Source organism: Bubalus kerabau, chromosome 17, assembly GCF_029407905.1.
Source record: "Bubalus kerabau isolate K-KA32 ecotype Philippines breed swamp buffalo chromosome 17, PCC_UOA_SB_1v2, whole genome shotgun sequence".
NCBI classification, from domain to species: Eukaryota; Metazoa; Chordata; class Mammalia; order Artiodactyla; family Bovidae; genus Bubalus; species Bubalus kerabau.
In genome coordinates, this window is record NC_073640.1 from 5,664,832 (window position 1) to 5,679,227 (window position 14,396).

The following is a 14,396-nucleotide window of genomic DNA, read 5'->3' on the forward strand; positions in this document are numbered from 1 at the left end:
TTACAAGTTAATCACTAAAGGGATATTGCCTCAAAGCTTACATTATACATAATCACCCATCTCTGGGAACCCTGCTTCCCAGGTCACGTGTATTAGGCTAAAATACCTCTCTTCAGCTCACTGGAAGCACCTTGACCACGCCCACCTGTGAATAACTGCAAGAAGAAGAAATTAACATATCCCCTCCAGAGGCTGCCTGGAACCAGGAACTGTTTGACTCCACTCCCTCCCCTTTTATGGGATGTATAAAGGATGCCTGAATCCAAAAGTAGGCAAGATGGTTCTTTGGGACATGAGTTCATCATCTTCTTGGTCTGCTTGCTTTCCCAGTTCAGTCGCTATTCCTTGCCCCAACAACTTATTTGTTGACTTATTGGTCTTCCGTGCAGCTTGGACTCAGTAATAATCCTAGCGGTACAGTACAAAGGTCAGTGACTTTCGGGGACTTAGGGAGAGGGAGGGAAGGAGGAATAGATGGAGCACAGGGGAATTTGTGTGCAGTAAAACTACTCTGTGTGATACTATGGTGGTGGATACATGTCACCGTATGTTTGTCAAAACCCATAGAACGTTCAACACCCAGCGTGAACCCTAGTGTAAACTATGGACTTTGTGTGTCTTGTCAGTGCATGTTTAATTGTAACAAATATACCACTCTGGTACTGGGTGTTGATAGTGGGGGAGGCCATTCATGTGTGGGCACACGTGGTACATTGGAACTTTCTCCTCAAATTTTACTGTAAATCCAAAACTTAAAAAAAAAAACAACCCTACTGACAGCACATGGTACCTTTATGGCCAGTTTTATTTATTTTTAGTATCAGAAAGGTAACTTAATATGTTATATATAGTTATCTTTGAAAGGTGAGATCATGGGTGATATTTGCTCTATTTTATACATATTTTCTAATTCAAATGCTGTGATCATAGATTACCTGTGTAATCTTTAAAAGCCAGGATTCCTATTTTGGGGGAGGTGGTGATTGTAACTCATACTCCCTTTGGTGGAAATGAGGTCCAGGCCAAGGGATTATCATGGTCAACACTCATCCGATCGGCTGAACAAGGTGAAAACTTTCCTGAGAGTCCCTACGGTGTGGCTCTGCGGGCTTATGGGAAATGTAGTCCCGAAGTTTGACGGACCACCCCTCGGAGGACCCTGGGACGGCGTGCAGCCCCTTGCATGTGCGCATGCGCACTGCTGCGAGCGCGCCGGTGGCCGCCCTTCCCCCACCTGCAGCCGCGAGTAGGTGACAGGGCCCCGGTCTCCCCACCGTGACCCAGCCTGGCCCTGCGCCACGAGCGGAGGCTGTGCCCCTCCAGGTAGGAGGGGGCCTGCCAGGCCGCCCCGCGGGGCCGCGGGGGCCGAGGGGCAGGGGACGAGGGGTGGGCTCGTGCCCGCGCGCGGCGGGAGCCCAAACTTCGGAGCCCCTCGGGGCGGCGACCCTCGGGGCGGCGTCGGCGGCGGCCCGGCGCTGTGGGCGGCGCGGTGCCGGCGGGGCCGCCCGGCCGGACGTGCGGGGGCGGGGACGGCGCGGCGGCGGGCGGCGGCGCGGGCCGGCCTCCCTCCCTTTGTCAGGCGGGGCGCCTCCGACCGGCCGCGGAGGTCTCCGGCCGCGCCGCCGCGCTCTGGGAGCCGGCGGGCGGGCGCGCGCGTGACCCGGAGGGCGGCGCGGGGCGAGGCCGGGGCGGGGCCGGGCGCGCCTCAGAGCGCGCGGGCGCCGCGTGCGCCACGGCCGCAGCCTCGCGGAGGAGGGCGGCCGGAGCGCCCTGGCGAGGCGCGGGCCGCGCGGACGGCGACGCCGCGACCTCCCCGCCGGGCCCCTCAGCGGGGGCTCCCCGAGGCGCGCCTTCTCCTGCGTCTTCGCGCGTTTCCGCGCTTACCCGAGGTGGCGCAGCCAGCTGGTCCTGTCGCACGAACGACAAACATTTTTCATTTTGCCTCTTAATTTTGCTCACCAGTAGTTTTTACCGTGGAGGCGTTACGATTTTTTCTGTGGTTGAGTTTACTGCTCTTCCTTTATTGGGCACCCCAAAACCTTCACCATTTTGAGATTATACACCTTTGCTGATGATTCCCACTGATACTTTAGAATAAATTATATTTAAAAAATCTGTTCGTGCTTCTATGATCCAGTTGATGGTAACATTTAATTACGGGGGATGGATACCTTTATAATGTTGGCTCTTACTATAGGCTTTCCCATTTGTTCAAGTCTTTCATTTTTTTCCCCCTTAGGAGCACTTTGTAAGTTTTTTCATAAATATTTGCGTTTTTATATTATTGTTCTGTAGTAATTTATTGCTAGGAAGATGGAATCTTTTCCCCATTATTTCATCTTTTTTTCTCTCTTATTTGATATTTCCCACTTTGCTTATTTAGGTGTATTTGAGATTGCTCCTTTTTCTCCTTAATTAGTGTAGCTAGTGGTTTTTTTTTTATTGCAAAAGAGTAACTTTTTAATGTCTGTAGCATCTGTAGTAATGTCTCTCCCATTACTGACATTGATTTTAATGCTGTAACTGTCCTCTAAATACTGCCCTAGCTGCATCCCTTAAATTCTGTTATGTTTTGTTTTTCATTTCCATTCAGTTTTTTAAACTTCCCTTAGTGACTTCCTTTTTCACCTATTGGTTGTTTAGAAATTTGTTGTTTAATTTCCAAACATTGGGGATTTTCTAGATCTTTGTCTATTACTGAATTCTAGTTGAATTCTGTTTTGGTTAAAGAATATACTTTGTTACATAATTCAGTTCTTTAAACCTTGTTGACTTGTATTTCCCTGGAGGTCCAGTGGTCCACTTGCCAATGCATGGGACACGCTTCAATCCTGGGAGGATTCCACACACCTGGGGCAGCTACTGTCCATGCTCAGCAACAAGATAAGCCACCCCACTGAGAAGCCTGCACACTGTGACGAAGAGTAGCCCCCACTCACTGCAATTAGAGAAAGCCTGTTTGTAGCAGAAGACCCAGCACAGCCAAAAATAAAAAATAAAAGTTTTGTTCTATTTTATGGCCAAGGATATGTTATACCTTGAGAATGTTTTTTATGTACTTTAAGGACTATTGTACTGTTAGTGGTAGAGTTTTCTGTAACTACTAACTGGGTCAAGTTTGTTGGTAGTGTGGTTCAGTTTTTCTGTATCTTTACTGGTTTTCTATGTACATGTCTTGTCACCTGAAAAAAGAATCCTGAATTCTTGAGCTACTATTGTGGATTTTACCTATCTTTTCTTTCAGGTTTATCAACTTTGGGTTCTTATATTTTGAAGTTCTTTTGTGCATAAACATTTAGGATTGTTACATGTTCTGGTGATTTGATATATTTATCATTGTCATTTATCGCAGTGACATTATGTAATGTCACACTTTATCCCTGGTAATTTTTCTTGTTCAGTCTACTTTGATATTAATCAATCCAGCTTTCTTTTGATTAATGTGTGCAAGGAATCTTTTCTTATCCTGTTACTTTTTTTTTCCCCACTGTGCTGCATGTCATGCAGGATCTTAGTTTCCCAACCAGGGATTGAACCCATGCTCCCTGCTCCCTGGTTAAGTCCAGTCTTAACCACTGGACTGCCAGGAGAGTCCGTCTTCTTTTTGTTTTGATCTAGCTATTGTTGGTGAAAATTCAATTAACAGTCAAGTTAAGAAAATTTTATTTGAGCCAATCTGAGGATGATAACCCAAGAGACAGACTTAGGAGCTCTGAGAACTGTTCTGCTTATTAGATGTTGAAGGAATAGTCATATACTTGTTTTTGAACTTTTTATTTTGTATTGGAGTATAGCTGATTAACTGGAGAAGGAAATGGCAACCCACTCCAGTGTTCTTGCCTGGAGAATCCCAGGGACGGGAAGCCTGGTGGGCTGCCGTCTATGGGGTCGCACAGAGTCGGACATGACTAAAGTGACGTAACAGCAGCATAGCTGATTAACAATTTTGTGATAGTTTCAAATGAACAGCAAAGGGACTCAGCCATACAAATACATGTATCCATTCTCCCCCAAACTCCCCTCCCATCCAGGCTGCTGCATAACACTGAGCAGAGTTCCTTATGCTATCCAGTAGGTCCTTGTTGGTTATCCATTTTAAACACAGCACTGTGTACATGTCCATCCCAAACTCCCTAACTATCCCTTCCCCTCAGCAACCAAACCAAATTTGTTCTCCAAGTCTGTTGAATCTTTTTCTGTTTTGTAAGTTTATTTGTATCATTTCTTTTTAGATTCCACATATATAAGGGATATTAGACACTCTTCTGACTACTTCAGTCAATATGACAATCTCTTGTCCATTTTTGAGACAGAGGATCATTTATCAAAATGACATACTGACATGAAGTTCACCAAGTATACAGTAGTTCAACTAAGCATGTGCAGAGTGAACCTCAAGTCATCATGACCTCTTACAGAGTTGAGAAAGAACATTACTCTTTTAAGAAGTTACATTGCTCGCATCAAAGGAAAACAGATCTTTATGGCAAGTAAGCATTCCTGCCTTTGAGGCGGTCTGGTTAATGTGTAATGCAGATGGACGTATCATACTAAACAGGGAGGGAGGAGGCTCAAATAAACTTCTTGAGTGAATCACAGTGAACTTTTAAATATATTCCACTGCTTTGTGTGTAAGGTAAGATCCTTAAAACTATACTTCCATCAACAATTCCATCATCTCATCTTTTATGCTATTAATGTCATATTTTACTTTTACATATCCTATAAGTTCACAAAACTTTTCTGGTCTTTTTGGTTTAGACAGTTAATTATCTTTTAGATTGATTAAGATAAAATGTCTTTTATAGTTCTCTTCGTTTTAACCACTCCCAGAGATCTTTATTTCTTCGTGTAGATCCACATTTCTGTCTGGTATCCCTTCTACCTGAAGAACGTCTTTAAAATTTTTTATTGTAGTATAGGACTACTGGTAATGCATTCTCTGTTTTTGTTTGATAAGGTTTTTATTTCACTTTCTTTCTTTCTTTTTTTTTTTTTTTTGGTGAGATATATTTGCTGGGTATAGAATACTGGATTGGTAGTTTTTTCTTTCTTTTTTTAAAGATGTCACTACATTGCCTTCCAGCTTATATAGTTTCTGATGAGAAATTGTGATTTTTTTTAATGTTGAGTCCTCTGTACAGGCAAACCTCCAAAACAGCATTCAGTTCCAGATCACTGCAATAAAGCAAGTCACATTAATTTTTTGTTTTCTCAATTCATATAAATTTGTTTACCTTTATACTGCAGTCTGTTAAGTCTGCAATAGTGTTATGCCTAAAAAAATGTATATAACTTTATTTACTTTTAAAATATTTATTTATTTGGCTGTGCTGGGTCTTAGTTGCAGCAGGCAAGATCTTTGATCTTAGTTGCAGCGTGTGGAATCTTGAGTTGTGGCAGGGCCATGCCTGGTGGTTCATTGGTAAAGAATCTACCTGCCAATGCAAGAGACTTGGGTTCTATCCCTGGGTTGAGAAGATTCCTTGGAGGAGGAAATGGCAACCCACTCTGGTATTCTCACCTGGAAAATTCCATAGACGGAGGAGCCTGGTGGGCTCCAGTCCATGGGGTCATAGAGTCAGACTCGACTTCCTGACTGAGCCCACACACGGGATCTTCTGGTTGGAGCCTGCGAACTCTTAGTTGCATCATGTGGGATCTTGTTCCCCAACCAAGAATCGAATCCAAGCCCCCTGCTTTGAGATCGTGGAGTTTTAGCCACTGGACGACCAGGGAAGTCCTCTACATACCTTAATTTAAAAATGCGTTATTACCGGGACATGCCTGAAGGTCCAGTGGCTAAGATTCTGTGCTTCCAATTCGGGGCCTGGGTTCAATCCCTGGTCGGGGAACTACATCCCACATGCCACCACTAAGAGTTTGTATGCTGCAATTAGGAGATCCTATTCAGCAATATGTGAACCGTGAACTTCCTGATGTTCAAGCTGGTTTTAGAAAAGGCAGAGGAACCAGAGATCAAATTGCCAACATCCACTGGATCATGGAAAAAGCAAGAGAGTTCCAGAAAAACATCTATTTCTGCTTTATTGACTATGCCAAAGCCTTTGACTGTGTGGATCACAATAAACTGTAGAAAATTCTGAAAGAGATGGGAATACCAGACCACCTGATCTGCCTCTTAAGAAATTTGTATGCAGGTCAGGAAGCAACAGTTAGAATTGGACATGGAACAACAGACTGGTTCCAAAAAGGAAAAGGACTACATCAAGGCTGTATATTGTCACCCTGCTTATTTAACTTCTATGCAGAGTACATCATGAGAAACGCTGGACTGGAAGAAACACAAGATTGCCAGGAGAAATATCAATAACCTCAGATATGCAGATGACACCACCCTTATGGCAGAAAGCGAAGAGGAACTCAAAAGCCTCTTGATAAAAGTGAAAGTGGAGAGTGAAAAAGTTGGCTTAAAGCTCAACATTCAGAAAACGAAGATCATGGCATCCGGTCCCATCACTTCATGGGAAATAGATGGGGAAACAGTGGACACAGTGTCAGACTTTATTTTTCTGGGCTCCAAAATCAGTGCAGATGGTGACTGCAGCCATGAAATTAAAAGACGTTTACTCCTTGGAAGGAAAGTTATGACCAACCTAGATAGCATATTCAAAAGCAGAGACATTACTTTGCCAACAAAGGTCCGTCTAATCAAGGCTATGGTTTTTCCTATGGTCATGTATGGATGTGAGAGTTGGACTGTGAAGAAGGCTGAGTGCCGAAGAATTGATGCTTTTGAACTGTGGTGTTGGAGAAGACTCTTGAGAGTCCCTTGGACTGCAAGGAGATCCAAGCAGTCCATTCTGAAGGAGATCAGCCCTGGGATTTCTTTGGAGGGAATGATGCTGAAGCTGAAACTCCAGTACTTTGGCCACCTCATGCTTAGAGTTGACTCGTTGGAAAAGACTCTGATGCTAGGAGGGATTGGGGGCAAGAGGAGAAGGGGACAACAGAGGATGAGATGGCTGGATGGCATCACTGACTTGATGGATGTGAGTCTGAGTGAACTCCGGGAGTTGGTGATGGACAGGGAGGCCTGGCGTGCTGCAATTCATGGGGTCACAAAGAGTCGGATACGACTGAGCGACTGATCTGATCTGATGTCTCAACTAAGATTGAAGATGCTGCATGCTGCAACTAAGACCCAGTGCAGCCAAATGAATAAATAAATAAAAATGTTCTTACTACAAAGTGCTAACCATTAACTAACAATGCTGAGTTGCCACAAACTTTCAATTTGTTTTTTTAAAAAAGCAATCTGAAGAGCAATTAAAAAAGAAGGTATGTCTATATGGAATATGTCAGGTTTTTTTTCTGGCTGCTTTTAAGAATTTCTCTTTAACTTTGACTTAAATATGATATGTCCAGGTGTGTCTTTGTTTTGCTTTTTGATACTTAACCCTTTTTGGATAAATTATCCTAGTTTCTTGGATCTGAAGTTTGCTATTAGCCATTTTTGGAAAATTCTTGGTCAATATGTCTTCAAATACTACTTTTAAAAATATTCATTTATATATCTGGCTGTGTTGAGTCCTAGTTGCAGCCCGTGGGATTGTCATTGTGTCACGTGGAATCTTTTGTTGCAGCCCCCAGACTATAGTTGTGGGTACGGGCTCAGTAATTGGACTGAGCATGCTTAATTGCTCCGAGGGGCATGGGATCTTACTTCCCCAACGGGGAATCAGGCCTGCACCCCCTGCATTGGAGGTGTGGAGGCTTAACCACTGGACTGCCAAATTTTTGGCAATATATTATTTTTGAAAATAATTATCTATGTGTTTACCTGTGCTGGGTCTTAGTTGGGGCACATGGGATCTTCAGTCTTCATTGCAGCATGTGGGATCTTATTTTTAGTTGTGGCCTGTGGGATCTAGTTTCCTGACCAGGGATTGAACCTGGGCCCCCTGTATTGGGAGTGTGGAGTCTTAGCCACTGGACCTCCAGGGAAGTCCCTCCAATACATTTTTGTTAGACCATTTGATATTGCACTACAGCCCTTGGATTCCTTGGGGTTTTTTTTGTTTTTTAAACTTCCTCTTTGTGTCTCAGTTTGGGTAATTTCTTTGGACCCAATTCCTTTGGGTAATTTTTCTGTCTTCAGATTTACTGAAAATTTTCTCAGCTTTGTTGTAGCATTGCATATTGAAGATGGTCTTTCAACTCTGTTACTGCATTTTTTTAGCATTTCCATTTTTTTTCTTGGTGGTTCCGTCTCTTGAAGTTCCCTATTTGTTAATTCATTTTGTAAATCTTTTCCACAAAGCTTTAATATATGAATAATAATTTTTAATTCCCTGTTTGATAATTTAACCAGTTATGTTTTCTGCTGTTTGTTTTGTCAGTTAACAATTGTCTTAGTCTTACCTTTTCAGATGTTTCATAATGTTTGATTGAAGCTGGGTTCTGCCAGCATGATCCTTTTTGCCCTTTCTGAACAGGCAAAAGGACTAGCCCATGAGGTGGAATTTTCTCAGGTGACGTGTAACAATTTATAAACAAGTCATTCTGGAAGTTCTGAGGCAAGTCAGACCTTTAATAATAATACCTTCTGTTTTCCTCTCTTCCAGTTCTGCCTTCATAGTTCTCTGTCTTTATCCAAAAGCTGCAGAAAATGAATAAATCCCAGGTGAGTTGTTTATTCCTAACTTTTCTGTGCATTTGAGGAAATATATAAGGATCTAGAAAATGAAATGAAAGGTATAAATGAGTAAAATTCAGAAAAACATAGTAAGAATAATCAATACCAGCAGACAAAAAGTAAAATCAAGTTAATCAGGTATTTTTTAAAAAATTAAAAAGTAAATCAAGTTAATTAAGCAAATATTGCATTGATTATGAATACCATTTCCTTGGTCGTCGAGTATTAGGTCTAAATTAGTTTTATGAACATTCATATAGATCGTGTTTTGAGCAGCATTCCCAGGAAGAAAAACAGATTATTATTTTATCTCTAGTTTATTCATATAGTATTCTTCAGGGTAATACAGTGTGTATTTTATTTTTCCAGTGAGATTAACATGATGCCAGAAAACTCACTAAAGAGCTGGATATGTATTTAAATTCTCCCCCTAACTTACACGAGTTCCATTGTCATTACTTTCTTGGGTAGCATTCCAGAATGTACTTCTACATATTTACACAAGTATAAGTACAGACTATCATGAGATGGCATATACTAATTATACTGTTCTGTTTATATGTTTTCTTTTGCTTTTAATGAATAGACTTCATTTTTTTAGAATAGTTTTGAGCTTACAGAAAATTTGAGTGAAAAGTACAGAATTCCTTTCCTCCCTCTGCACACATGATTTCTTCTCTTATTACCATCTTGCATTAAGGTGGTATAGCTGTTAAAATTGATGAGCCAATGCTGATACTCAAACTAAAGTTCATAGTTTACATTGCTGCTGCTAAGTCGCTTCAGTCGTGTCCGACTCTGTGTGACCCCAGAGACGGCAGCCTACCAGGCTCCCCCGTCCCTGGGATTCTCCAGGCAAGAACACTGGAGTGGGTTGCCATTTCCTTCTCCAATGCATGGAAGTGAAAAGTGAAAGTGAAGTCACTCAGTCGTGTCCGACTGGCGACCCCATGGACTGCAGCCCACCAGGCTCCTCCGTCCATGGGATTTTCCAGGCAAAAGTACTGGAGTGGGGTGCCATTGCCTTCTCCGATAGTTTACATTAGGATTTGCTTTTGGTGTTGTGCGTTCTGTATGTTTTGACAAATGTGTAATGACATGTATCCACCATCATTGTATGTTAGAGAATAGTTTCACTACTCACAAAATCCCCTGTGCTTCATCTAGTCATCCTTCCCTCCCTTTCCTTGAGCACCTGGCAGAATTGGAGGGGCAGTGAAAAAGATATATTACCTATATCAGTGGTTTCCTTTTCCAGAATGTTATACAGTTGGAATCAGTCAGTATGTAGCCTTTTCAGACTTTCATTAACAATCTGCATTTAAAGTTCTTCCATGTCTTTTCATGACTTGACGGCTTATTTCTTTTTAGCACCCAGTGATATTTCATGGTCTGAATGTACCACTATTTATTTACCCATTGAACAATTGAAGGACATCTTGGTTGCCTCCAGGTTTTGACAGTTACGAATTAAGCAGCTATAAACATGTCTGTGTAGTGTTTTTATGAATGTAAGTTAATCATTTGGGTAAATGCTAAGGAAAACTAATGCTGGATTGTACAGCTAGATTGTACGGCAAGAGTAGTTTGTGAGAAACTGCTCAACTGTCTTTCAGAGTGGCTGTAATATTTGCATTCCCACCAGCAGTGAGTGAGAGTCTGTGTTGCTTCACGTCCTTGCCAGCATTTGGTGTTGTCAGTGTTGTGAACTTTGGCCACTTTCGTAGGTGTTTTGCAGTATAATTTGATACTTCTCTGACATCTTAAGTATCTTTACACATGTTTACTTTCCATCTGTATATCTTCTTTAGTGAAGCGCCTGTTAAGGTCTTTGGCCCTTTAAAAAAATTTTTTTTTTACTGAAGTATAGTTGATGTACAGTGTTGTGTTACTTTCTGCTGTACAGTGAAGTAACTCAGTTATTCATACATATGCATTCTTTTTAAAAAATATTCTTTCTCATTATGGTTTATCATAGGATGTTGAATATAGTTCCCTGTGTTATATCTTGGGACTTCGTTGTTTATCTGTCTGTAATAGCTTACATCTGCAGACCCTAACCTCTCACTCCATCTCTCCCGCAACCCCTGCCGCTTGGCAACCACAGGTATGTTCTCTGTGGGCATGATTCTGTCTGTGTTTCGCAGATAGGTTAGTTTGTTCTATTTTTTTGGATTCCGTATATAAGTAGTTTTATATGGTATTTGTCATTCTCTTTCTGACTGACTTCACCTAGTAGGCTGTTGTGTGTGGACCACTCGTGGATTCCAGTATACTTAAGTATCTGATCTCGTTTGGATTCTCTCCCCCTGTAGCTCATGACAGAGTGTTGAGCGCACTTCCTTGTTCCATTCAATGCTTGTTCGTTTTTCTCTGATGTATCTCTGGGTGTCTCTTTGTGACACTCTATCTGTGTCTCAGTGTGTATGGTTTCATCCCAGTCTCCTTGGTTATCTCTTCAAATACTGTATATTTGCCTTTTTTAAGCCTAAGCTTTTGTCTTAACTCTGGGAGTCTCTTTGCATTTCCTAAATTAATTCATTGTATTTATTTTTAGATTGAGGCTTTAGGGAATTCCCTGTGCCATTTGTCTTTTCAGATTGCATTTGTAAGGAATTCCCTGAGCCAATTGTCTTTGTCTCATTTACTTGATATAGTCTGATCATCTCCAGTATCTGCCATGTTGCTGCAAATAACATGATTTCATTCTTTTCTAAGGCTGAGTAATTGTTCATGGCCTATATGTAGCACGACTTCAGTATATAAAGCTCATAGATGTTGTGGTTGCTTCCATATCTTGGCTGTTGTAAATAATGGGTTCCTGAATGTTGGGGTGCCTTATTTCATAGTATAGTTTTCCATGCACATAGGCTTGGACAATCTCACTGTAGGTCTGGGTTTTGTTTTAAAGGAACCTGCATAAGGTTCTGCATCTTGTCTCAGCTGTTTTCATTCCCAGAGGCAGTGGAGGAGGGTTCCCTTGTGGCTCAGCTGGTAAAGAATCCTCCTGCAATGCGGGTGACCTGGGTTCGATCCCTGGTTTGGGAAGATCCCCTGGAGAAGGGAAAGGCTACCCACTCCAGTATTCTGGCCTAGAGAATTCCAGGGACTATGGAATTCTATGGGGGTCGCAAAGAGTCAGACACCACTTTCACTTTCAGTATTTATCCCTGTGTTGGGATATTATGGCCGCTTTGGCACCTTGGCGCCGGGAAAGAGTGCCTTCCTGAAATGTGGGATGCCTGTGTTGTTTCAAAGGATGCATTTCCCTGAATATAGGGCCTGGTGAGGGCTTGCAGGATCTCGTGGTAGGTGCTGGTTTTGTTCTAAAGGAACCTGCATATGGTTCTCCATCGTGGCTGGTCGCGATTTCCATTTCCAGGAGCAGTGGAGGTGGATTCCCTTCTCTCCCTGCGGGTCTCCAGCATTTATTGTTCTGATTTGCTGGTGAGGGCTGCCTGATGATAGTTGGTTGTAGGTTTGCTTGGCATTTCTCTAAGAATTAGGAAAGCGGAGTTTTTTTAGAGGTGCGGATAGTTGGTTTCCACTAAATGTGAGGAAAATTTACCGTTTGCTGTCAGGTTTTGAAAGTCAGGCCTGTTTTGAATTCTATCTCTCTGAGCTACCGTAGGTTATTTGTTGAGGACAGGGTCATTTAGCTTAATCAGGCAGGCCTCTGACTGGGAAGAGCGTGTTCAGTTCAGTCACTCAGTTGTGTCAGTTCAGTTCAATTCAGTTGCTCAGTCGTGTCCGACTCTGTGTGACCCTGTGGACTGCAGCACGCCAGGCCTCCCTGTCCATCACCAACTCCCGGAGCTTATTCAAACTCATGTCCGTTGAGTCAGTGAGGCCATCCAACCACCTCATCCTCTGTCGTCCCCTTCTCCTCCCGCCCTCAATCTTTCCCAGCATCAGGGTCTTTTCCAAGGAGTCAGTTCTTCGCATCAGGTGACCAAAGTACTGGAGTCTCAGCTTCAGCATCAGTCCTTCCAATGAATATTCAGGACTGACCTCCTTTAGGATAGACTGGTTAGATCCCCTTGCGGTCCAAGGGACTCTCAAGAGTCTTCTCCAGCACCACGATTCAGAGCCCCTGCTTTGATGATTTGTTCCAGGAAACGGCCACAAGGCAGAAGCACTTTTGCCAGCTGTGGTCAGTCAAGTGGGCACCCAGAACCCAGCCAAAGTCGTGTTCCTGAGTTGTAAAGTAGCGTGCAGACTGCCTGAGTAAACACCAGAGAGTGTGGGTGTCATTCCTCCATGTCCCTTTCCTTTCACAAAGCCCCCTCACCACCTCCGCCTGGCCAGAGCCATCTCAGCCACCAGAAAGGTGTGCTGTTGAGGCTGTTTCCTATATATGTGGATTCTGTAAGGAAGAAGTTGAAATTGGGAACCCCCCGACCAGAGAAATGGAGACGGGGACTTGTTAAAATGCTTCCAGCCTAGAGTGGAAGTGGGGGTGCAGTAGCCCCGGTGTGGGTGCAGGAGCGCCTGGCAGTTTGGTCAGCTGTGGCGTGTCCCAGAGGGGACCAGGTGCTGTAGATGCAGCGAGGGCTTCTGCCCCGCACACCCTCCGCAGCCCCGAAGCCGGGCTGCGGGCTCCAGGGGTGTGCCAGCGCCCCAGTCACCAGGCCTGAGGGGGTTGGGGTATGCGTCTGTTTTCATTTCCTCCTGTCCCTGTAATGTGTATTTTGCACTGGAGTGTACTCAATTTCTGTTATCATGTTTGTTTGTGGTGGAGCAAGAAGTGGATTCCTTTATATTCATGCATCTGTTCTTTTTGGATTCACTTCCCATGTAGCTGTTGACAGAGTGTTGAGCACACTTCCTGATTCTGTCCAGTCTGTGCTTGTTCATTGTTCTCTGATGTGTCTGTGGGTCTCTTTTTGACCATGTGTCTGTGTCTACGGTGTACTGTTGAACCCGAACTTCCTCAGTGATCTCCGCACCCTGACCCCGACCCCCAGAGTCCGTCTTGTGTTTGATAAGCTAGCATTTGTTGTGTGACTGGGAGTTGGACTGTGTTTGCTAGTAAGTTTTAGTTGATTGTACTTTTCGATTCCACCTATAAACAATACCCTGTGCCAGTTTTCTCTGTCTGATTTACTTGATACTCTGTGATCATCTCTCGATTCCACGTTGCTTCAAATGGCATTTTTTCATTCTTTTCTATGCCTGAGTAATTTTCCGAGGCATATATGAAGTACAGCTTCAGTATTTACCCGTGTGCAAGGACTTTATGTCTGCTTTGGTGCCTTGGCGCTGGGAAAGAGTGCCTTCCTGAAATGTGGGATGCCTGTGTTGTTTCAAAGGATGCATTTCCCTGAATATAGGGCCTGGTGAGGGCTTGCAGGATCTCGTGGTAGGTGCTGGTTTTGTTCTAAAGGAACCTGTCTCCATCGTGGCTGGTCGCAATTTCCATTTCCAGGAGCAGCGGAGGGGGGGATTCCCTTCTCTCCCTGCGGGTCTCCAGCACTTATTGTTCTGATTTGCTGGTGAGGGCTGCCTGATGATAGTTGGTTGTAGGTTTGCTTGGCAATCTCTTAAGAATTAGGGAGGCAGAGATCGTTTCAAGGTGCAGATAGTTGGTTTCCATTAAGCGCGAGGAAAATTTACCGTTTGTATTTGGTTTTTGAAAGTAGGTCTGTTTTGAATCCTCTCTCTCTGAGCTACCCCAGGGTATTTCTCGAGGGCGGGTTCCGTCAGCATCAGGCCGGCCTCTGGGGGGGAAGCGCGT

General features: G+C 43.5%; 1 protein-coding gene across 6 annotated transcripts in view; it reads left to right on the plus strand.

The window, feature by feature from the left end:
- The first annotated feature begins 222 nt into the window (after positions 1 to 222).
- Positions 223 to 14,396, plus strand: part of ZFP1 (ZFP1 zinc finger protein) — a 30,893-nt gene continuing 16,719 nt past the window's right edge. The window contains exons 1-3 of one of the 6 annotated variants that reach the window (XM_055552554.1): positions 1,123 to 1,323; positions 8,380 to 8,495; positions 8,589 to 8,647. In XM_055552554.1, coding sequence (XP_055408529.1) covers positions 8,633 to 8,647 — 15 coding nt within the window. In that variant the 5' untranslated portion in view covers positions 1,123 to 1,323; positions 8,380 to 8,495; positions 8,589 to 8,632. Of the gene's footprint in view, positions 428 to 1,119; positions 1,324 to 8,379; positions 8,496 to 8,588; positions 8,648 to 14,396 lie in introns of those variants that run through there. The other 5 variants (XM_055552555.1, XM_055552556.1, XM_055552558.1 and 2 more) reach the window with 5 other exon arrangements.